General features: G+C 37.5%; 3 protein-coding genes across 3 annotated transcripts; 1 reads left to right on the top strand and 2 right to left on the bottom strand.

The window, feature by feature from the left end:
• Window positions 1–490: 490 nt before the first annotated feature.
• On the bottom strand, window positions 491–3,166 carry LOC146463653 (uncharacterized). The gene is made up of 2 exons (XM_085084044.1): window positions 3,020–3,166; window positions 491–1,065 (listed from the first exon to the last, which is right to left on the bottom strand). The coding sequence occupies exons 1-2, from the start codon at window positions 3,152–3,154 to the stop codon at window positions 625–627; spliced, it is 576 nt and encodes a 191-aa protein (XP_084940170.1). The 5' UTR covers window positions 3,155–3,166; the 3' UTR covers window positions 491–624.
• Window positions 3,167–3,299: 133 nt separating this feature from the next.
• LOC146463652 (cell division cycle protein 20 homolog) lies at window positions 3,300–11,198 on the top strand. The gene is made up of 7 exons (XM_085084043.1): window positions 3,300–3,866; window positions 4,129–4,260; window positions 5,572–5,759; window positions 6,773–6,867; window positions 8,016–8,250; window positions 8,824–8,949; window positions 9,480–11,198. Exons 1-7 carry the CDS (start codon window positions 3,431–3,433, stop codon window positions 9,771–9,773), a joined length of 1,506 nt encoding a protein of 501 aa, XP_084940169.1. The 5' UTR covers window positions 3,300–3,430; the 3' UTR covers window positions 9,774–11,198.
• Window positions 11,103–22,511, bottom strand: LOC146463651 (trafficking protein particle complex subunit 5-like). The gene is made up of 7 exons (XM_085084045.1): window positions 22,399–22,511; window positions 22,227–22,315; window positions 12,230–12,356; window positions 11,955–12,012; window positions 11,744–11,803; window positions 11,541–11,605; window positions 11,103–11,424 (listed from the first exon to the last, which is right to left on the bottom strand). Exons 1-7 carry the CDS (start codon window positions 22,465–22,467, stop codon window positions 11,326–11,328), a joined length of 567 nt encoding a protein of 188 aa, XP_084940171.1. The 5' UTR covers window positions 22,468–22,511; the 3' UTR covers window positions 11,103–11,325.
• Window positions 22,512–22,513: the final 2 nt, after the last annotated feature.

Genomic DNA, 22,513 nt, shown 5'->3' with positions numbered 1-22,513 from the left:
GTTATCCGAGTTGGAGTTATCGGGGTTCTACTGTATTATTATATTATTGATATGAAAGATGTCAAATACAAAAATATTAAGGTTAACAAAAATAGTTATTGTTTGAATTACTATATTTTTAACCAGTAAATTAGCTCAAACCTTTTTTTTTTTGAGGAAACTAATTACAACTTTATCCTTTGTTATTTTTCCAATAACTGAGAGCAAATACTACCAAATTTCACCATTTGTAGATATCTTGAACTATTCAATAGGATCTGCTGGATATTTTCTTAGCTACAAGTTGAACTACCCTTCTCAAACTCATTAATAATTCACCAAAAGAAAACAAAGAAAATCACTACCCTGACCGTGGTTTGGATATGTGATTCTAATTGCCATAAAATTTTGCCAACTTTAGCCTTGAATTTCTCCAAGAATTATTGATCATTTGAGAAGCCATATCAAACACTCGAAAGTGTGTTTCATCAGACATCCAAACACCTCAAAGTCGTTTAAAAAAACTTGGCTGCGCCTCGTTTTTTCCACCTACTTCTCAGTGTTTGGATATCTGATGAAACACGCTTTCTCATGTTTGATATATTACTTCTGAAATTACATCATGTCTCTACTGACTACAGTTCATCAGAGTTCCTTGACCCTGTACACTTCATATTGATCAGTCATTGCCATGTTCAGGTGCTTGTTAATAAAATCGATCACACTCATTGGCGACACCTGCTGGTTCCAAAACTGAATCACTCTCCCGGCCCTGTTGACAAGATACTTTCCAAAGTTCCACTGCGGTGCCTTGTTCACATCCTCGTAAAGGTACTTATAAAGAGGATGAGCATCTTCACCTGTTACTTTGATTTTTGAGAAAACTGGAAAGTTCACATTGTACTTGTTTTTGACGAATCGTGCAATGCCGCTGTTTCTCAAGGGCTCCTGATTGCCAAACTGGTTACACGGGAATGCCACGACACTGAAATCCTCGTCAGAGAGTCTGGATTGGAGTTCAATCAGCTCTTTATAATGCTGATCTGTAAAGCCACATTCGCTGGCAACATTGACAATCAATAGGATCTGTAAGTATAAAACCCAACAGTTAAACACTAAAAGTGATGACATCACAAAAAATAAATTGTGGGATATAAATTTCCAGTCACCAAAAAATTAGCTCCTTAACCCTTTCAGCCGCACCCCAATATCAACATCTACATTCTCCTCAACATGTATATTCTCCTCACTGTCCTCCATATGTTTCCTATGGTACCAGTTGGGAGATTTTGTTTAAAAATCAAGGCATTTTATCTTTGATTATTTTCCTTTATTCTCCTGACTAAAATGTTTATCAAACAGTGGTGTTGTAAGGAGAAATTAGATGTGGTCACCACTGGAGCTTAAAGGGACAGTATCACGCTATTTTTAGTAACACATTGAAAATCGAAAAGACGCTATTCGGTTGATAGCAGCCAAGATGTAATGACCAAAATTCCATTAAAAGACTATCAGAATGCAAAGAAACTATCCACGGATATTTTTACCGGCAGATGACCAAAAAAAATGGGTTCAAATTTGAAAACGTCGGGCCGACGTTTTCAATTTTCGCTGTCGTAACGCACAAAAAAATCGTTTTACTATATTTTTGGTTCAACCTTTCTTCTGAGTACAATCACTATTAATTTTTCTTTACAATTAGTGATTTAGAAATTAATTAACACAGTGTTCAAAGTTTAAATTTAGTAAATTTTTGTCCAAAACCATTAAATCTCCCATGATACTGCCCCTTTAAAGGGTTAATTATTGCAAATTACAGTGGAACCCCGCCTTACGGCCACCTCGTTATTACGGCCACTTTTTTTTTGGCCGCTCGGCAAAACCACGATACATTTTCTTGTAAAAAAAAAACCCTTGTTTAATAATACGGTCACCGGTTAAATATACAGCAAAATTATTTTTGCCCATTGGTGACCGTATTAGTGGGGTTCCACTGCATGTGAGAATTCTTTCCAAACAAAACCCTGTAATTTGGTAAGGAACCAGAACAAAATTGACCAGAAAAGATTTCAGCCACAAATTACCACCCTGCACCCTATAACAGTAAAATTGGAAGCATGCCTTCCATCCCTGTAACGGCTGCGAAGGAGACTATTTACACTCTTGAATAAAGTATATTTTCAGACTGATTACGACTGACTGTACAAACATTTAGGATAATCAAACACTACTACACTTAGGTGTTATTGTTTGTCTCTCGCACCCATTAGTATTTTTAATACTGTGACCCCTCTCCCTAATTTGACCTGAGTCGAGAGGCAATAATAGTTATATTTTTTAATAATAATTATTTTGAATAATAATTATTTTTAATACTGTGACCGCTCTCCCAACTATGACCTGAGTCGAGAGTCAATAATATTATTATTTGAAGCAAAGTTCCTCCTCCAATAAAAAAAATAGAGAGATCAACCTCAAGGGTGATAAACACCATTTTTAAGGTGTGCAAAGTTAAAATATAAATCCTAATTGTTCGGTGCCAAAATGGATTCGAGTACTCCTTTGTATAGATCAAATAGGACGTTTTAGATAAACAATATGCCGTTGTTTTGTTTCCAACATGTCATTTTGCACGTTTCGTTGCAATAGTGCGTTGAACTTCTAACAAATGGGGCATTCATCAAGGTTTTCATGCATAACAGAGGTTGTATGTTTCATCCATTCCTCTATACCTTGAGTATCACGCCTTGCTGATACTCGGGTTAATTCCTGTATGATGTCTTTGTTTATAAATCTGAAGAGGTGGCGACGAGGTAGTATTTTTATCAAGGTCGAAGATCTTCGAACGAGGTTCTGTTTATTATTTGCATGGATTTTTAAAGAAATTAACTCAAAATTACGTTTAAAATTCATGACATTAGACGACATGAAGTTTTCCTTTTAAAAGAATTTAAAAAGCATAAAATGTTAAGCTCTGATATCCAATGCGCAATTTGTGCTGATGTGTCACGCAATCGCGCAAAACAGTCATAAAACTTACTTTTCCTTTGAACACACTCATTGGAACAACATTTCCCTGCAAGTCTTTTACCGTAAAAGAGTGGAAATCCGTGCATTCGATTATGTTTGCGCCCAAACCAACAAACAGAACCAAACTGAACTGCCAGACCTCCATTTCGTGGAAATCTTCTGGAATATCGAAGATTTGGGCGCGAGGAGACTAGTACCAAGTATGCTGTTGCCACGACAACGACTAAGCGATCAGCTGTTTTGAGCTGTCAAGGTGATAACCAATCACAGTGAGTGTTGTGATAATTGTCCAATCAGAAGCAAGGAGGAAAATTACCGCGTCCTTTTCAATCTGTACGATTTGCACGAGTTTTGAGAAAAGTGAAAATATTTCGCACGAGCTCTTTATGAGGCAAATTTATTCCACTTTTTTTGCAAGAAGATGTCGCATTTCAGCTTTGAAACTGAGGTGAATGATCTCCTGAGACTCGACGGTCCGATGAACAGAGGACCGGTCCCTCGATGGCAGAGAAAATCAGCTGAGCGCCGATGTTCCAGCGCCGCTTCCTCCACGCCAACTCGCAACCCTTCGAGATTGAATTGCAGCAAGACTCCTTCGAAGACGCCAAAATCATTGAAGAAAACACCAAGAAAAGCGAAGACGCCATCAGAAGACAGATTCATTCCCAATCGAAGTGCCATGAACTTCGAAGCGAACTACTATAAAATGGTATCAGCTGATCATGAGAATCAAGAGAATGAATGCATGAGTCCTTCGAAAGCTGAGTTCAAGAAGAACATGGCAGAAAACCTTGGTGGAAACGAAGCGAACGCCAGGATTCTAGCGTTTAAGAATAAAGCACCGACACCTAGAGAAGGTAACTGCTTGATGAATTCAGATATTTATGAATTCGGATCGTGTTTGATCGCTTATAAAACAAGCGATTGAAATTATGCATGCATGCAAAGCTATGCAAGGTCGCGACTGGCATTGTTAAATTAAAGTCGGCTTGCTTATTGTTCGTTTAAAGCCCATTTCTCGGTTCTCCGAATAAAATTATAAATGACAGATGTTTTTAGGGGTCTGCCATTCTCTTAAGTGATCTCGATTTCTCACATAAGTGATTTTTATTTTTTCAGGCCACTTGAATGACCTTCGAGTGCTGTACAGCCAGAACAAAACTCCTGCCACATCGACAAAGAAAAACGCCAGGCATATTCCTCAGGTTCCAGAGAGGATTCTTGATGCTCCTGATCTCGTTGATGATTATTGTAAGTTCACAGTGTAGAAGAAAAAAGGTTTATTTAAGTGATCATTATTAGTTGATTTAGTTAAGTTAATGTTGTAAGCCAGTAAACATATAGTAAGCCATTTCAATGCAAGGTCAATTCGTTTTCCAATGTCAAGGTCAGCTAAATATACACCAACGCGCCACTTAAGTTAGCTGAATCGTGCGGAGAGAATTATTTTATCAAACAACTTTGATAAAGGAAGATTTCCCTCTTCTTTTTCATTTTTTTAACAGTGATCGTATCTTCTCTTACCTAATTCTGTTGGTTTTCTATTAATCAGTTCAGCTAAACAAACAGCTGACAGGTGCAGGTATAAATTATCCATTGGCATATAAACTGGTTTCTCCACCGTTCTTGATTGGCTAAGCTACATATAGTTCTGCTGTAAAGAGTGAAGAAGTAAAAAAAGTCAGTTAACCCTTAAAGCCCCAAGAGTGACCAGCAGTTAAAATATCCTTTTTTACAACTGAAGGGGTGCCTGGAAAAAAGCAGTGACTTCTGATAGACTGCTAGGTTCTCCTTTCAAATTACCTTGTATTCATTTATGAAACAAAAGGAAAATTTCACCTTATGTCAAAAATCACTTACAAGGGCCTTATTCCACACACCCCTTCAACTACTTAATCAAACATGCAGGTCACATGACATTAAGAAAGGAAATGATCATCAAAGATGAAATGTTTTGATGTTCAAACAAATCCTCCCAACTAGTACGATGAGACAATTTGTACAGAGAATGGTTAGGAGAATTTGCATGTTGATGTTGGGGATTAAATGGTTAAAGTTTTTGTGAGGGTATTTTTTTCGATGTCAAAGCAAATTCAAACTACATTGATGGAAAATCTAGCCTGTTCCAGGAATCCAGATATTGGGAACTTAGGTGTGGAAATTTGTGATCCATGCAAATAATAATGGCGAGGAAACCGCTTGCGATATATTTTTCCTTTTCTCTGTTGTTTGCATGCATCACAATATTTTCTTTGAGCCATTCCCAACTATATGATGCTTGGAAGAGGCTTTTGGGGCATGGGAGCTGCCAGAATGAGTGATGAAGCCATAAGGGAAATGTAGAAGAGGCGACTCCATCAAGAAACTTAAAATTTGTGTGCGGATAGTACCATATAGGCTAGTTTCTATGCCTCCTCAACAAATGGTCTGTGTGTACAAAAATGGAGAAACATCTAGGAAACAAATTATGTTTCTGAAACATTGTGTTTGCACCATCCAGTTTCCAAATTTGTGGAGGACTTTGGAGTTGTAACTAAGGAGTGTGTGTTACTCTATTTTAAGATCTTAATCTGTTGGACTGGAGCTGTAACAATCACTTAGCTGTAGCGCTGGGTGGTTTTGTGTATCTGTGGAATGCAGCGACAGGTGACATCGTACAGCTTTGTCAGAGTGACTGCTATGTTGGTTCTGTGGCTTGGATTAAGGAAGGCAATTACCTTGCGATTGGAGACAGTAATGGAGTTGTGCAGGTTGGTGCCAGCTCCCTTCCAGATGGAATGATCTCTTGTTTAAAGACTTAGCTTCATGATCATCACTTATACTAGTTGAAGGGTACAATAGAAATACCTTGAATGCCAATGGTACTTGGAGAAGCAATTGGTATCTCAAAAAATATATCTGCAAAATTTTAGTCTTGTTGTGTGGATATGGGTCCGGTAGTCTCAAATTTTTGTCAGGAGGGGTCTTGGTGTTGTGATGTCTTTGCAAATTGTGCAGTTCCAGAAAGTATCCATACTCCCCCCACAGAAGGGTTTTTGTTTTGCACTTCTCCTCCCACCAGGAAATTCCAGTTTACATGTAGCTTCATACTTTGCTTCTACAATTTTGGCTTCTAAGACCCCCCTCCCCCTAGGAATTTCTGATGACCTTCCATGGGGTGGGTACAGATTTTTTCTTGAACTGTGAATGCTAAGAAAAGACTGTTTATAGAAAACTACATGTAGCTGCTGGCCTTAATTTATTGCCATCTCACAAAGTTGTAAATCCACTTCAACCCAGTCTGTCTGTGGTCGGAGACACTGATCAACAGTTTTTAGTACACTGGGGTGGTAATATATAACAAGACTGAAACAATATTATTTTTCAGTTTCTGTTATTAAAACAAAATGTTTAAGAGTTTTTGAGATGACATCAAATCCCCATGACCCTTACCGTAAACTTTTAAAACTCCTGCTCTCTTGAACAATTTTTGTGTCTTTTGATCAGATTGATTAAACGATTGGCTGATCAAGATAATGTTACTAAACCCTTTAAGCCGTAAAAATGATCAGCATCAAATTTCTCCTTTATAATGTAATAACAATGCTTATTCAACCCCTGAGGTCATGAGAATTAAGGATATGATCACCCAAGGTGAACTTTCTTGAAACTTTAATAACTTCTCCCCAGTACTTTTATAAGAAAAGTGTGGGGACAAGATAGGAGAATTACTTTGTAAAACAAACATGTGACAGACACATAATGGCTCTATTTCCATTTACAGTTGTGGGATGTTGTGGCTCAGAAACGTATGCGTAGCATGGCAGGTCACACTGGTCGGGTTGGTTGTCTTTCATGGAATTCCTACATTCTTTCAAGGTAAGAATGCAGCAAAATCAAAATGGAAAATAAATTCTGAAAACACTTACTGTGCCTTTTAATAACATACGGACTCTGAACTTCAAACCCATTTTACTGCCGTCAATCATAATAATTATTATGGCAACAACCAACTGACCACAAAAATACAGGAACCAACAAAGTGGATTGAAATTTGTCAATCACAGCGCACAAACTGATCTTCTGACCGTGTTGACCCAAACGTTTTTGTTTTCTAAGAGGTCCTCTGCAGTGATTGACAGCAGTGAAAAGTGTAACGGGTGGTTCAAGTTTGAAGTTCAGAGTCCGCGTGTTCTTGAAAAGCACAATAATGCTGTGACTGTTCAACATTACCTTGATACAGTCACTATTGTTAGTAAAAATAGACATGCATGTTCTTTGGGATTGTGGTATAGTTATTTGGAAAATTTTTACTAACAGTGTGACTGAAAAAACCATGAACACGAGAAATAGTTCTGGAATCTTAATTCTGTTGGGAGGGAGGACAAATAACTTATAATCATCATTATTATTATGGATGTAGATCTACTTTTGTCTTCTTTTTTCAAGAAGGGGTTCCATCACTCTTGCCTGTACCATAATTGAATTTAATTTTTCATAATTTCAATTGAAGTTGAGCTGTCAAGGATATGGACAAAAAAACGGAAAACAAAGAATAGATAGACGTGTTTGTTACATAATTTCCAAAACAGAAACTTTCCCTAATCCGTTAACTAGGATTCTCAGGTTTTTCTCATCAAGTTTTATACTTCCTAGGGTATTCCTAAGATTTAATTACTGTTTATTAATGCTTGCTGAGTGTTTCATGACCAATCAGACATGATCAAACCAGAACAAAAACCCACAAACCACAAAACAAAATTGTTGAGCTTACAGTTTGCGGTTTATTTATCTGACTCATCAGAACCTTTATTTACCCTTGATAGTGTTTATAGCACGAGTGCTAGAAATAATTTAAATTGAACATAACATGGTTAAAAATCCCAACTGATAGGAGGAAGACCAGTTGGTTAATTTCAAGCACATCTGAGGAGTTGAACTCTGGGCTGAGAAACAACTCCAGCTAACCACTCGGTTAAACTGCCTCCTCCTTAATCTAATTTTAAATTAATTCCTTTATTCTTCAGCGGGTGCAGAAACGGAGCGATACACCACCATGATGTCCGAATGGCAGATCACCATGTTGCTACTCTTTCCAGACACTCCCAAGAAGTGTGTGGGCTCAGGTGGTCCCCTGATGGAAAATACCTCGCTAGCGGAGGAAACGATAACCTGCTGTTGATCTGGGATGCCAGCATCAATACAATCACTAACAGCAATGCTCCTCTGTATACCTTCAACCAACATCAAGCTGCTGTCAAGGTGGGTAACCTTTGCAACCATTTTCTTTGTCTAGGTGAACTGTTTCTTTGGGATTTAAGGCCATTTCCAAGTTACTGTGAACCTCATTATGAAAGCAAGGCTAAGTGCAAAGCATTTCATATGAAAATTAGTTTTGTTTGCACATGAATGAAAACTAATTTTCATAATAAAAACTTTGCACTTATCCTCGCTTTCGTAATGAGGTTCAAAGCAACTCAGAAATGGTCTATTCTTTTATTGCCTGTGTGCACAAAGGTGGTTATTCCATAGTTAACTAAAAATAATACTTAATAACCACTTAGGAACAGTGCCTCCTTTTTTAAGACGTTTACAACTGTACACAAGGAAAGCAGATCTTAGCACCGGTTATTCGAAGCCAAAAATAAAATTAAGGGTTTACAACCACACATTTTCAGAGATAATTAAGCTTCAATTTGGGAAAAAAAAAACCATTTACCGGTAGTTTTGTAAATTTAAGTGCAATATGTTTTACAGTTTTGTATTTATTTTCAATAATTAATTTTCTTACATTTAAAGTGACCTCAAACTTTGGATTTTGTGTGGCATTTCTAGGCACTGGATTGGTGTCCATTTCAACGTAATGTACTGGCTAGTGGTGGTGGAACTGCTGATCGCAACATCAGGTTCTGGAATGTTGGTGCAGGAAACTGCCTCAACAGCATTGACACTCATTCACAGGTAATCAATTATTGAAATGTGTCTAACTACTCCCTGGATTACACCATTTTTATCACTGCCAATTTAAAGACCAACAACATTGAAGGGTTTGAATGTGATCTCATCATGTGAAAGATCCGCCTAAAGCGGCCAATTGCAAAGTGGCCAATTGCAGGGTATGAAAATTTTACCATAACTGCACAAAAAACAAGTGAATTAGTATGAATAACATTTGATTACGTTTAAATATCATGGGTGACAAATTACGTTCACAGTCGTGAGTTTTTGACTTGTTTATCGTTATTTGTATTGAAAAACGTTGCCATAGCAATTTTGTGAAGTTATTTTTTAACTCTGGAATTGCATGCCAAAACTAAGGAGTAATTTGTCACCCATAATATTATTATAATAATTTATTATAATAAAAAACAGAGCTTTGTGCGCAGATGTGTCCTATTTGAACCACAAGATGAAAATGTTTTTTAATCCTTCTTTTAGTCTTGTTTAGTTTGAATTTGGAAGATTAAAATCCTTTTTTATGATACCACCAGGTTTGCTCCATTCTCTGGTCAAAAGAATACAAGGAACTGGTGTCCAGCCATGGCTACGCACAAAACCAACTGACCGTCTGGAAATACCCATCAATGACAAAAGTAACAGAACTGACCGGACATTCCTGTCGAGTCCTTCACATGGCCATGAGTCCGGACGGACAGACAGTTGTTTCCGCCGCGGCAGATGAGACACTCCGACTTTGGAAGTGTTTTGCTACTGATCCAGTAAAGAAGGCAAAGTCAAAGCCAAACCCAACAAGTAGTTCATTAGTTCATCGTGGCATTCGGTAGTTTGTTCAATGTAATAATTTATAATTAATAGTAAAAAATTGAGTTTTAATAGATTTAAGTTTACAGTACCCGACTTAATAGGGACACCTCATTATTACAAACACTTTTCTCAGTACTGCCCCGGACATTTACCGTATTGCGGTTTTCAATAACCTGCAAACTCTGAAATTCAAACCTTGACCAACAGTTTATGTTTTTCGCTGCAATCAATCATCTAAGCGGACCTTAGGAAACAGGTGTTCATTTCAGCTGGGTCAAAAGGTCATGTCTGTTGGTTGTGATTGGTAGATTTCGATCCATTTTGTTTGTTTCTGCTTTTCAAGGTTTGTTGGCTGTTGCCATAATTGGGATTGACAGCAGCGAAAACACAGTCATTAGTTGGGTATTGAACTTCAGAGTTTGCATGTAATTGAAAGAAGCAATAAAAATAAACTCAGTATTAAGGGCACTGATAATATGGACACTTTTCCTGGTCCCAGTGGTGTATGTAATAACAGGGTTTGGCGATACAGAAAATATGGTTTGTGTTGAGGGAATCAAGATGTGTATTTGGGTGTCCTTGGGGCAATTATTATTCTTTGCAGATGTTAGAAAAAGCACCCATTATTGACTTTTTCAGACTTTATTAGAGTCGAGCAAATCTGCAGGACAAAGACTTTAATTAATATTATTTCTAGTTAGAAGCCTTGCAATAGTTTAGAAGCCAAATCTTTCTATGTTTGAGCTTCATAGTTTCTACAATTATTGTCTAAGTTGTAAAAATGCAGACCATGTAAATAAAAAAATTAGTAGTATTTTTTAAATTATATTGACATGCAAATATTGAAAAGCTGTTGAACTTGCGTCGGTTAAATAAATTTATTATTCCTTCATAGGATTCAAAAATTATAAAGAAACCATTTTGTTGATGTTATGCTGTAAATATTCAACAAGCAAACAAAAAATATTTTTGGTGGCATGTTTATTGTGTTGTAAATCATGACTGATGAGATAGTAGTAAGAATATGTATTATACTTGCTTGTCATGTTATGTCAAAGAAAAAAAATTCTTAGCTCTTAAAACAACAAGAAGGACTGCAGGCAAGAATGCTGTCAGTGACTTTTGACTGTTTTCTTTAAAAAAATCTTGCGTCTACATGGAAACAAATTATTGCCAAAAAATGATTTAGGATATCCAATTAGTTACCAATTAGTTTTTTTTTATTTTTTTTATTTTAAGGATGTTCTTTGGCTTGGAAAGTTTCTGAGGACATATGTATACTTGCCTGGAGCCCTTCACTTTCCTTGGTTTAGTTTTTTAAATTTAATAACAACAAAAAGGCCACAAAATCATTTTGTGCAGTGTTGGCTATAGATTATTTGTACTTTATCTTTAAAGTTGTTGCACAGTTTAAGTCTAAATCTTCCTCTTCAATAAAATATTATGCAGTTTTATTGTATGTGTGTAGTGTTTCTTACTGATTATTACATCCAATTAAACATAAGCACAATTTGTATTTTTACAAACACTAATATTTTTACACAATGTTACAATGTACCAAGACATATATTTTCATCTTCCATCCATTGATTTGTCTCTTACGATTACAGATTCTTCAAACTTTATCATTAGAGTTGTTCCTTTGTGCCAGTGTGCTGTTACTTTTGCGGGCTACAACAAGAACAGACAAATAAATTCTGAAAAATATTTCTGTTTTGCAATTTAAGTGTTTATAATGAGTTCGAATCTAAAAATACCTGAGCATTACAAGCAAGAAGATTACTTACAAAGTTGCATCCATGCAACACAGCTTCTACTATCCCAGCAACAAAAGACGTGCAGTTTAGACTTCCTGTGGAGAAATCACAAGAAAAGCAAAGCAAATTATTTAAATTTTCCAGCTTATGTTTGAAGAAACACTAAAGAAATCAAACTAGCATGATAGCTAGCTCCTTTCTCTACTAAAAGAAATTACTGTTGAATTGATTACCTTTATCTTTTGGAACTGATATAAATTTGTTAACCAGTGGTTCTTTTTCAATAATGTAATCTACAAGCAGTGTTAAGGGTTGAATAATACAATTATATATTTTTGCACACACAAATTCTGACTGACTGAAAGCCATGTTGTCAATTTCCCTGTGTTGTCATCCAATGCTCCAAGGCCGTTCTCTGAGAGGAAAATGGCACTAAAAGGATACAAGTTTTGTCATCGTCATTTGCTTGTTCCAGCTTATCTGCTTCTTTGCCAAAGAGCGACTAAAAAGAGATAACAGAAACAAAATTTGTTTTGCTGTTTACATGAAATACTGATTAGCATAAAAGTATTAGCCTGATTCTCAGACGTCCGAGGTCATTCGCAGCCCCCTTGCTTCTCTCCCTCTACAAACGACCTGGGACGTCTGAGAATCAGGCTAGCATAATATCAGACAAAAACATATTTGTGTAATCATAACTAAATGGTCATGAAGATTACCTTCCATAAAACTGACTTGACAAATAGAAGAATGTTTAGTACTCTAACTTCCCGCTTCATTCCCTTCTCCCGTAAAACCAAGACATCAAGGACTCTGGAGCCAACTTGCTGGCCTAGCTCTGATAACCTGTTGATACAAATTACATCTCCATCAATGAATGCCATCAGTCTATTTAGCCAGTCATTCAATTCATCTCTAAAATCAAAGGCGGACTGCGAGCCAACTCGTGAATGCAGATGACACATCAGCAATTGAAATTAAGACGACTACGGAAACGTCCTTGAAAGCTAAAAGAAATTATATCTTTGCCCGATTATGTAACGAGAAATAACCATTCTTGTACTATAAAATATTCTCTACAGATTGAACAAGATTATTCTGATGCGCCGATTAAAAAAATTTCAAGTTTTTTTTATTCAAAGTTCATAGAAGCACGCTATGTGCAGCTACTTCATGTAAATTCGTGTTCCACAGTCCAGGGCTAGTGGATTTTGCGATCGGGCTGGTGGATTCTGACCATCACTTGCCCGATAGGCAAGTGAAGTTTTTTTGGGAATTAAAATTACAAAATTACTGTAATGCATACTTTTTTAAACTTCCAGGTAGATTTGTGTGAACCGAAAGCTGTTTTTCAAGCTGATCTCACAAAGGGAAATCTGTTGAACAAAGTATCGCATTACATTTTCATACCCGACATAAATGCGTGAAATTTTTCCTTTGGAGTTCAGTCTAGGCAATCTTCAAGTAAAAATAATGAAATATGACAAGCTCTTGCTAAATAAGAATTATTTATCGACCGCGTCCTTTTGCTTTCCCATAAATTACCAGTTGTAAATTGCGAAAATGAAACATTTTTTCCCTTTGAAACCTCTATGAAAGCTGACAAGATCTAAAAGTGTTCATTTCACCAGAAATTATTATATTAAATTTGCATAATTTTGTTTACGACGTCACTGATGCATGACATGGCACTTTCCGCTTTCGCATAATTTTGTTTACGACGTCACTGATGCATGACATGGCACTTTCCGCTTTCGCATAAAAACTGACAGCCAAACTATTTTTTTTAGCAAACTAATCTTCTTGATGTAATACTTTTGTATGAGAAGCAAAAATATGATGAAAGATGTTGAGTTTTCATGTGTGCAAAAATTTATGATTAGCAGTGACCTTTTCAGTTATTCAGCTCAAGACATTTTCTGGCGAGAAATATTTTTTGGCGGGAAAATTTCAAGTTGTGCAACGCAATATCACGCATTCTTTCTGACTAAAACTATTCAGTTAGTTCAATCGCGAAGTGGAGGTTAGGTTAAAAAATTGAAGGGCTCCGTGGAAAAAGGGCGTAAGTGACGATTTTGGCCATTTTTTAAATGTCATCCAAATGAGCTGAAATTTTGCATGTGGCCTTTGATTTAATAGAAAAACGTTGCCCTGTATTTTTTTTCGCAAATTTCTGCTTCATTTTGAAGAAAAACCTTAAGCAAAAAACGCATCGGTGTTCTTTGCATTCTTTTATTCATAGCGGAAACAAAAGAAAGCGATCAATGTCTTTGTTTCGTAAATCAACGGAGCGGGAAATATGAAGTTCGATATGAATAACAATGGTAATATAAACCTTTTATTGCAAGGAAGAAATCGGTGCGGCCGCCGTGGCACACTCGGTAAAGCGGGTAGGATGTAGTGTGTGGTTGTATGCGGGGGGTGTCCGGATCGATGCGTGTGTAACTTTTTTTTTTTCCACTCATGGTCTCTTATAATTTTTTTTTTTTTACCTTCTTTCTCATTCCTAAGCGCGTTCAAGACTAGCGGTTTCTTATCAAGTATTATTACGCCCGATGCAGCGTTTGTTCTTCCTCGAAGGCAAAAATTGCACCGTTCGTTGTTGTGATTAGCTAGTTCACATTTCCTTCCGTTTTTTTTTCGCTTATGTCAGCTTCGTTTTCTTGAAAAACATCAGCCAATTTTCCCTGCCAAATTTCCTTTCCGAAATAGCGGGAAGTGTAGCGTGCCGCTTATCGAAGAAAACAAACTTCGTTGTGGGTGGCTATCAAAATGTCTGGCAGCAGGTGAACTTTCCGGCGAACCGCTCATAAAATGACCGACAGCACGATGGGTGTCAGTAAAACGCGGGGTCGGAGTCGGGGTCGGGGTCATTTTTTTTCTTTATTTTTTTCCTTTCTCTTTATTTTTTTCTTTTTTTTTTCCAACATCAGAGGTCGTTCGGGGTCAAATAAGGATTAAAGCCAATATAAAAAAGTTAAGTCTCTAAAGCTTACTAGTTTAGGATAGGCCATCGGTGACAAGAGGATACCTATCTTTCGAGTTAGGAACCGAGTTAGGAACCGAGTTGGGAACCGAGTTAGGAACTGAGTTGGGAACCGAGTTGGGAGAGGATACCTATCTTTCGAGTTAGGAACCGAGTTAGGAACCGAGTTAGGAACCGAGTTGGGAACCGAGTTAGGAACTGAATTGGGAACCGAGTTGGGAACCCATATACCGACTAGATATATATGTACCAATTGGCTTTTTCTTTCATCTGGGGAGAGAAAAACGTCTTGCGTACCTGTAACAGTTGCCAGGTCGGAATCCATCAGTAGAAAGTGTCCATAATCCCACTGTATGATTATTATATCTACGCCAGAACGTAAACACCGTACATTTTTAGACTGTGATTTTAGCTCTCCTGTAGCTCACTAAACCTTCTATTTTATGTAGTTAATTCCTTAAGTCGCCGTCTTTCACCTCAGCTGGCCACACTTCCACGCGATTGTTTGATTTTGCCAGGTTCATTCCTGAAAGTCACTATCGTGGTTAAGAAACACGGCAATTTTCAGGTAGATCGAAATCGATTAACAGCGTACGTTTTGGAAATAAAAACGGATTCGAGTAATTCATCGCCGACAGGACAGTATGGCCGAAGGCTGAAAACAGCATAACCAACTTTCCAGGAACGCGTCGGGCTCGTATCTCGCCTTCATATTTGTTGGGAACGCAGTATTAAGCATAATATGCGAAAGAATTCCTTCTAACATAATGTGATTTTTGAAGCTACTCGTGCGTTCCATTATTGTGGTCGTGGAAGCGAAATGTCCCGCTTCCACTGCTTATGGCGATAGAAGCGAAACGTCTCGCATCCACACTCACAATAAATAAACAGCTTTGTCAGGTGAAAGAAGCGAGTTGTTTCGCTTCCTACAACCAATGGGCGACAAGAAGCGAAACGTCTCGCATCCACACTCACAATAAATAAACAGTTTTGTCAGGTGAAAGAAGCGAGTTGTTTCGCTTCCTACAACCAATGGGCGACAAGAAGCGAAACGTCTCGCATCCACACTCACAATAAATAAACAGTTTTGTCAGGTGAAAGAAGCGAGTTGTTTCGCTTCCTACAACCAATGGGCGACAAGAAGCGAAACGTCTCGCATCCACACTCACAATAAATAAACAGTTTTGTCAGGTGAAAGAAGCGAGTTGTTTCGCTTCCTACAACCAATGGGCGACAAGAAGCGAAACGTCTCGCATCCACTCTCACAATAAATAAACTGTTTTGCCAGGTGAAAGAAGCGAGTTGTTTCGCTTCCAACAACCAATGGGCGACAAGAAGCGAAACGTCCCGCATTCAATGACTCTTAGTGGCAAGAGCAATATTTTTCCAAGGTAAAACAAGACGAGGAATAGTTTTCGGCTTGGTTTCGTGAAAGACAGGAACTCGTTTTCGTCTTTAGGAGCTTTAATGGATGTTGACAACTGATGGGCTATTTACAAAACTTTCAATTGTGCCGTAATATTTGTCTTTGATTTAACTGATCAGTGTATCACGTGCGAACCGAGAACTATTAAGTACTGATCATTACAGCTCATCTATTTCCCGTTACAAAAATTTTTTATGTTATGGATTTGGGGAAGGAAAAAGAAGAAAAAAAAAAAAAAAAAAAAAAAACGCGCAAACTTACAGTGCGAGATAATCTCGTGAGTGACCCTCCTTTACTTTTGGAAGCCATTTGAAGCTATCCACGCAGAAGTGAATAGTTGCTTTTTGATTTTCAAACCTGTCACTCGATCACCTTTTTCCGTAAGATACCGCGCCAACTTGTTAAAGTAGGCAAGCTACGTATTTATTTAGCGGCTAGGCAGATCAAGACATCCTTGTGGGATTGTTATTTTGATACATTGACTCTCATGTTTTTACGCATGCGTTGTAATCAGTCACTACCAGTGACAAACTTCACACGACATTGGCAATTCAGCCAAATCTTGGAACGTAGGGGGAGACAAATGAGGACGAAATAAATATTTAGTTCGAAAATATACCATCACATTTATTTCAAATATTAAGTTATTACCCGTCACACAGTAACAGAGCCTACTTGGATAAAAATTCACTTACTGGAGGACTCACAAGTATGTGTTAACTGCCAAGCTTTTGACTTCTTTCTTACCCATGACAAGTGTGCGGTCGCACTTGCAGTTTTGAATCCAACAGAGATCGTACTCCGAGGGTATTACACGGAATTGCATCTTATGAATAAATTTAACCATTGGCTACTTGTATTTACGCAACTTCTCGACGGATTTGACACAGCGGTGATATGTTTTTGACAGGCATCGATGTAGTTCTTTATGATGGTTAACGAACCAAAATCAGATCAACTTGAATGTACCAAAAATATCGTTTCTGTCGCTTCTACTCTTTTTTCAATTAAGCTTTGCTTTACAGAAAGACCGGCTTTTAGCTCCAAGAACTTATTTTTGTTGAATCGTTGGTTTATTGTTGACAAAACCGCTGTAAAACAGTCTAAATATTATGTAACTTTAACGCAGAAGGCATTCGCGTTGCTATTACAAAGACATGTAGACATTGGCTTTCTCTGAAGCGCTTAACCGATTTCGAACGGTTACAGTAAAGCGAAGTTTCACAAATTACTTCAGTGCGTTTACACCTGAAAAATTTTTGATTTTTTGTCCACATCTCTCGATTAAAGGGAAACAAGTGTTTATTGAAAAGACTTAGCGCGTAGCGGCTCTTGTTGTCAGACTGAAATGGAAACCTTTCAACAAACAGTGTGTCAGTTGTCAAGATTACAATAACGTTATTAACCAGGAATGTCACTTTTATTTCCGCACCAAATTTAGCGGAAATAAAAAAAAAATCAAATTAAGAGCTAACACCGATTATTTAAAGTTTCAAACCGCCCCGATGAAACATCGCACCAAACGGCTCTTTTCAGAGCCACAAAATAAAGAAAAGCCATAGCCAACAATACCTTTTATGTGAACATGCTTTGTTGTTGTTTTTTCGTAAGATTTGCTTTCTCTGACAGAAAACTAATAACATTCAATTTTAACACTTCTTTTTTCACATAGCGTATAAAACTACCTCTCACTATCGCCGAACGTGCGGAGCAATAAGATACCTTGCCTTCGAAGGCAGGATTTCTCAGTGTCTCAGCTAAAGTTTTCGTTACTGGAGACAAGACCATTGTGGAGAGAAAAATTATTTCGTTAAGGAATCCCTCCACGCGGGTTTTGTGATATCGCATTGAGTCCATTCCGACTGAATGTTGCCCGTTGGATAATCGAAATGAAAAACTAAAAGGATTAAGGTGCTGAAGCTAAAACCTTTTTTAAGTTTCAAAGGATGATAGCAGTAAGGAACCACTAATTGGCGACCCTTGATAACACGTGGACTTATAGATAGACTTACACGTGTCGATTTTTTGTTTTGTCACAATCGACGTCACCAAAAACATAATTACGGATGGAAAAAATGTTTTCGGTCTCTCAACAATGTTTTCACGTTTTATCGCCAAACATTTCCTGTTTGGATTGGCCTTTGGACGTTCCATTTAGCACCTTGTTAAAGACACTTCTGTTGGTTCTTTTGTGACCGGAAATAATAAAATAATAGTAAAATAATAAACTTTAATGACAAAGTAAACTTGAAAAATGTATAAACGTGATTACTGTGACAAAAATTCGTTGTAAGCTTTCAAAAAGTAACTTGAAAGTATGTATGTACTCACACTTTAATGCAAATCTGTCTGCCTATTTTAATAAATAAGATATATGAAAATATACGTAGTCATGATACCATGTCAACCTCCAATATACATATTGATTCAGTACAAGGACAAATCATGGAAATTCAGTTTCATTGAAGTTTAGGGGAGCACAGATTTGGAATAAGTTACCAAATCTAGTGTCTTTAAAATAATCAAACACTATACTCCCTTTAAAAAGTGTGCAGTTTATGCAGTTTCTTGCATACCTTATTTCTCAAATGCGAAACACAAATCGGCGAAAAAAATACTGGACAATGTTTTTCAATCGAATTGCAGATCACATGCAAAAATTCGGGCAAATCCGAGCAAAATCGAAAACGGCCTAAAATTCGACATAGGTCGGCTATGTCAGCAAAACTGATTGGCAAAACTTTATTGTAAGTTCGTCTGTGTTATTAAGTTCGACTAGATTCGGCAATCGAACGAACGATGTTCGATTGGGTTCGATAACCGTACTTTTGATTAGATATCTCGGGAACGAAACTACATAGCTATTGTCGATTACAGGTCGCTATTAAAAAAGAAAACAAACATTATTGAGCCGAAATAAGATCGCCGGTGCTGTTTTGCTCAATCACGATTGCAGCTTTGAATCAACGAAACCGTCTTGCAATGTGAATTTAGCTGAACTTAAGGTTTCCATCGCGCGCTGAGTCTTTTACTGGAAATGCCAGCTGTTCGAATATTTATGGCATACATATTTTGTTACTTAAGCTATTTTGGCTATCGACGCAACTTGTATCCTTAGCGGCTCCAATAGCGCTAGTTCAACAAAAGATCTCCACTAGATGCCGCTAGGAAAACTGATTTTTTTTTGCCGGCAGATGTTATTTCTCGAAAACGAAGAGCAAACCAGCGGAAAAAAATACGGGGCAATATTTGTTCACTAAAACGAAGCCCACATACAAAACTAGTTAATCAGCAAAACATAAATGCGGGAAAAAACAAAAAAAAAAGGCCCAGCATTCGACATGTGAAAGGCGGTTATGCATCCAGCCCTTCTGCGGCCCGTCTTCCCTCCAGCGGCTTCTAGTGAAGTTTTTGAAGTTTCTTGTTCGGTTCATATTGGGGTAATATTGGTCGAGTTCTCTTCTTGCAAGTGTATTGACCAAGCCTAAGGTAAGGGTCAATGCACTGTCAAAATACAGCAGATAGACAACGATTCTCTTCCCTCGTAATTCTATTGTTCTCGGCGTGCGATCGGAAGCTCAGAAGAATTTCCGAACTTTATCTAGAGGCCCAAACGCATCCAGACCTCGAAAAAGTCGACCGCGTCTAAGTTGTCCAAAATGTCAAACAACAAAAGGACAACAATCAAAAGGAAAATCGTTATTCTTGTCATCATGATAATGTTATTATTTAATGTGTGGCGTTTGGGCTGGCAGTTACATATACACCAACAACAAAATATATAATTAAAACAGAGAGAGAAAAAAAGATAAATCGGTAGAGCGCTTCGGTAGCGCGATGGTAGTGCATTAGATTACAACAACAACAAACAACTTAAACTTTATTTATTTATTTTTTTTTTTACAAATTGGAAACTTACTTCTTTAGCTATCAATGAGAAAACGTAGTTTAACATTATTTAACTTACAAAATGCAAGTGCCTTGACTTTGTAAAAGATATCGTGCTGTCGGTCATTTTATGAGCGGTTCGCCGGAAAAGTTCACCGGCTGCCAGACATTTTGATAGCCACCCACAACGAAGTTTGTTTTCTTCGATAAGCGGCACGCTACACTTCCCGCTATTTCGGAAAGGAAATTTGGCAGGGAAAATTGGCTGATGTTTTTCAAGAAAACGAAGCTGACATAAGCGAAAAAAAAAACGGAAGGAAATGTGAACTAGCTAATCACAACAACGAACGGTGCAATTTTTGCCTTCGAGGAAGAACAAACGCTGCATCGGGCGTAATAATACTTGATAAGAAACCCCTAGTCTTGAACGAACTTAGGAACAACAGAAAAAACGTAAAAAAAAAATTATAAGAGAACGTGAGTGGAAAAAAAAAAAAAACAGTATCAGTACGCACACATCGATCCGGGCACCTCCCGCACACAGCGTTGTACCCTCTTAACCGAGTGTGCCAGGGCCGCACACACCAACTAAACTGTTGCAATAGAGGTTTATAATACCATTGTCATTCATATCGAACTTCATATTTCCCGCTCCGTTGATTTTACGACACAAAGACATTAATCGGTTTCTCTTGTTTCCGCTATGAATAAAAGAATGCAAAGAACGCCGACGCGTTTTTTTTTCTTGAGGTTTTTCTTCAAAATGAAGCAGAAATTTGCGAAAAAAAATACAGGGCAATGTTTTTCTATTAAATCAAAGGCCACATGCAAAATTTCAGCTCATTTGGATGACATTTAAAAAAATGGCCAAAATCGTCACTTACGCCCTTTTTCCACGGAGCCCTTCAATTGGTGAGGCCTACAATAAAGAAGATTACTAGTGCTAAACATACATCAACGCATGCCACGTAAAAGCTCTAAAAAGTGTCTTGTTTATTCAAAGTCCATGCCGACAATTACTTTTAAATTAAATTATTTTTTAATTAAATTTTTTCTAAATTAAATTATTTTTAAATTCTTAAAAGACATCCCACTTAATGGAAAAAAACGAAAAAAACTATGACTTTGCTCAGATTCAATGAAAAATCTCCATTCTCGCACTAAAATGATTGTCAAATTATTCTCTACAGTTTGAATAAGATAATTCTGATGCGTCGTGAACAAAAAATGTTTGTGCGTTTTTTCCACGAATTGAATTTAAAACTCATTCACTGCGCATGCCCAAAAGTTAACAACAGAACCAACTAACCAACCGAGCGAAAAGTCAGCCATCGCCATAACTTGTTCACTTTTTTTTTTTTTTTCACTAATTGAGTTTATGAACCCGGACTTTCTGAAAAACTAAAAAAAATTTTCTCAGCTGATATTACACCTGATATGCTGAAACTTTGCAGGGTTACTAAAGTAAAGGTGCTCTTTCCAGTGCTGGTATCAGTTTTTCATTAAGTTCAATTTTAACTTATTCAAATCTGTTGCCACCATTTTGGAGTAAGGTCTATTGACATGTGGATTCATTCCCTTCTGAACAGACTGTACAAAGAAGTTCAAATATCTTTTGGGTGCTCCTATCTTGGGCCCCCTACAGAATGGGGCACAGTGGGCCTACCAGAAATGAAACCATTTTCTTTTTCTTGTTTTCTTCTATATTAACAAAAAATTTTAAAAGAAAGACAGGGAAGACAAAATAAATTCTGGTGGTTTTAATAAAGTGACACCATCAAGAAAATAACGCGCTCTAGATAGAGTGCCCTCATGAGGAAAAGGTTGGTGGAGGGGGGGGGGGGGAGGGGATTGGGAAGGGGAGCATCAGGGGTGGACTGTGGGATTGGAGAGGGTACCACCCTGTTTTTTCCTGGGTATATGTATTAAACTCTAGCCTTATTTCAGGCCAAAATATCTGAGTTTTTATTTTCTATATTTCAGCCTTTTACTCTAAAATCTTTCCTCTCTTCAGACCACAATCCATGCCCTATATATTTGACATAACTTCAGGTTGGTAGAGAGAACAGAAGCATACATGCCAACTCCCAGAGTACCAAAATCGGGAGACGTCTAGAAATCTTCAGGGGCAGCCAGCAGAACCATGGGGGAGGGGATGGGGGCTTAACCCTTTCCTCCGTAATTTCAACATTTTATTAAGTTTAAAGGAGAAAAAAAAGGCACAATCCGCGTTCGATCTTATCTAGTGGAAGTGTGACACAAAAAGACAAGGAAGAAGTCTGTTTTTCAATATTTATAGTGGACATAGAAAGCGGCAGGTTTTTGTACTAAGGCGGGTTAGCAGGAGACGAGGCAAAAAAGCGGAAGAGTTGGCATCACTGCAGAAGAAAAAACGTTTTAGTACAATACAACTTACTTAGTTTGAAGTTCAGGAACTGTGTGTACTCTGTTTTGGCAATACTGGACCATCTCGGAAAACAACAAACCGAAAGTGCTTACATTGATCTACAAAGGAGCAAAAATCCAGATCATCAATAACAGGATCCGATTATGAAGAATTCAAAGCATCATTTAAAGCGTTATACTACCTCGTTTCTTCCTTTACTGAGTGGTTTTTCAAGGATATTTGTAGAACGACTTCTTCTGACGGACTCCATCTTGTTTTTGGCCTGGTTGCTAGGTTAGAAGGCTTGGTACCTCAGA

The sequence above is a fragment of the Pavona decussata genome, unplaced genomic scaffold (assembly GCF_977016875.1).
Source record: "Pavona decussata unplaced genomic scaffold, jaPavDecu1.1 SCAFFOLD_175, whole genome shotgun sequence".
NCBI lineage: Eukaryota > Metazoa > Cnidaria > Anthozoa > Scleractinia > Agariciidae > Pavona > Pavona decussata.
This window is presented reverse-complemented; position numbering and strand designations above follow the sequence as displayed.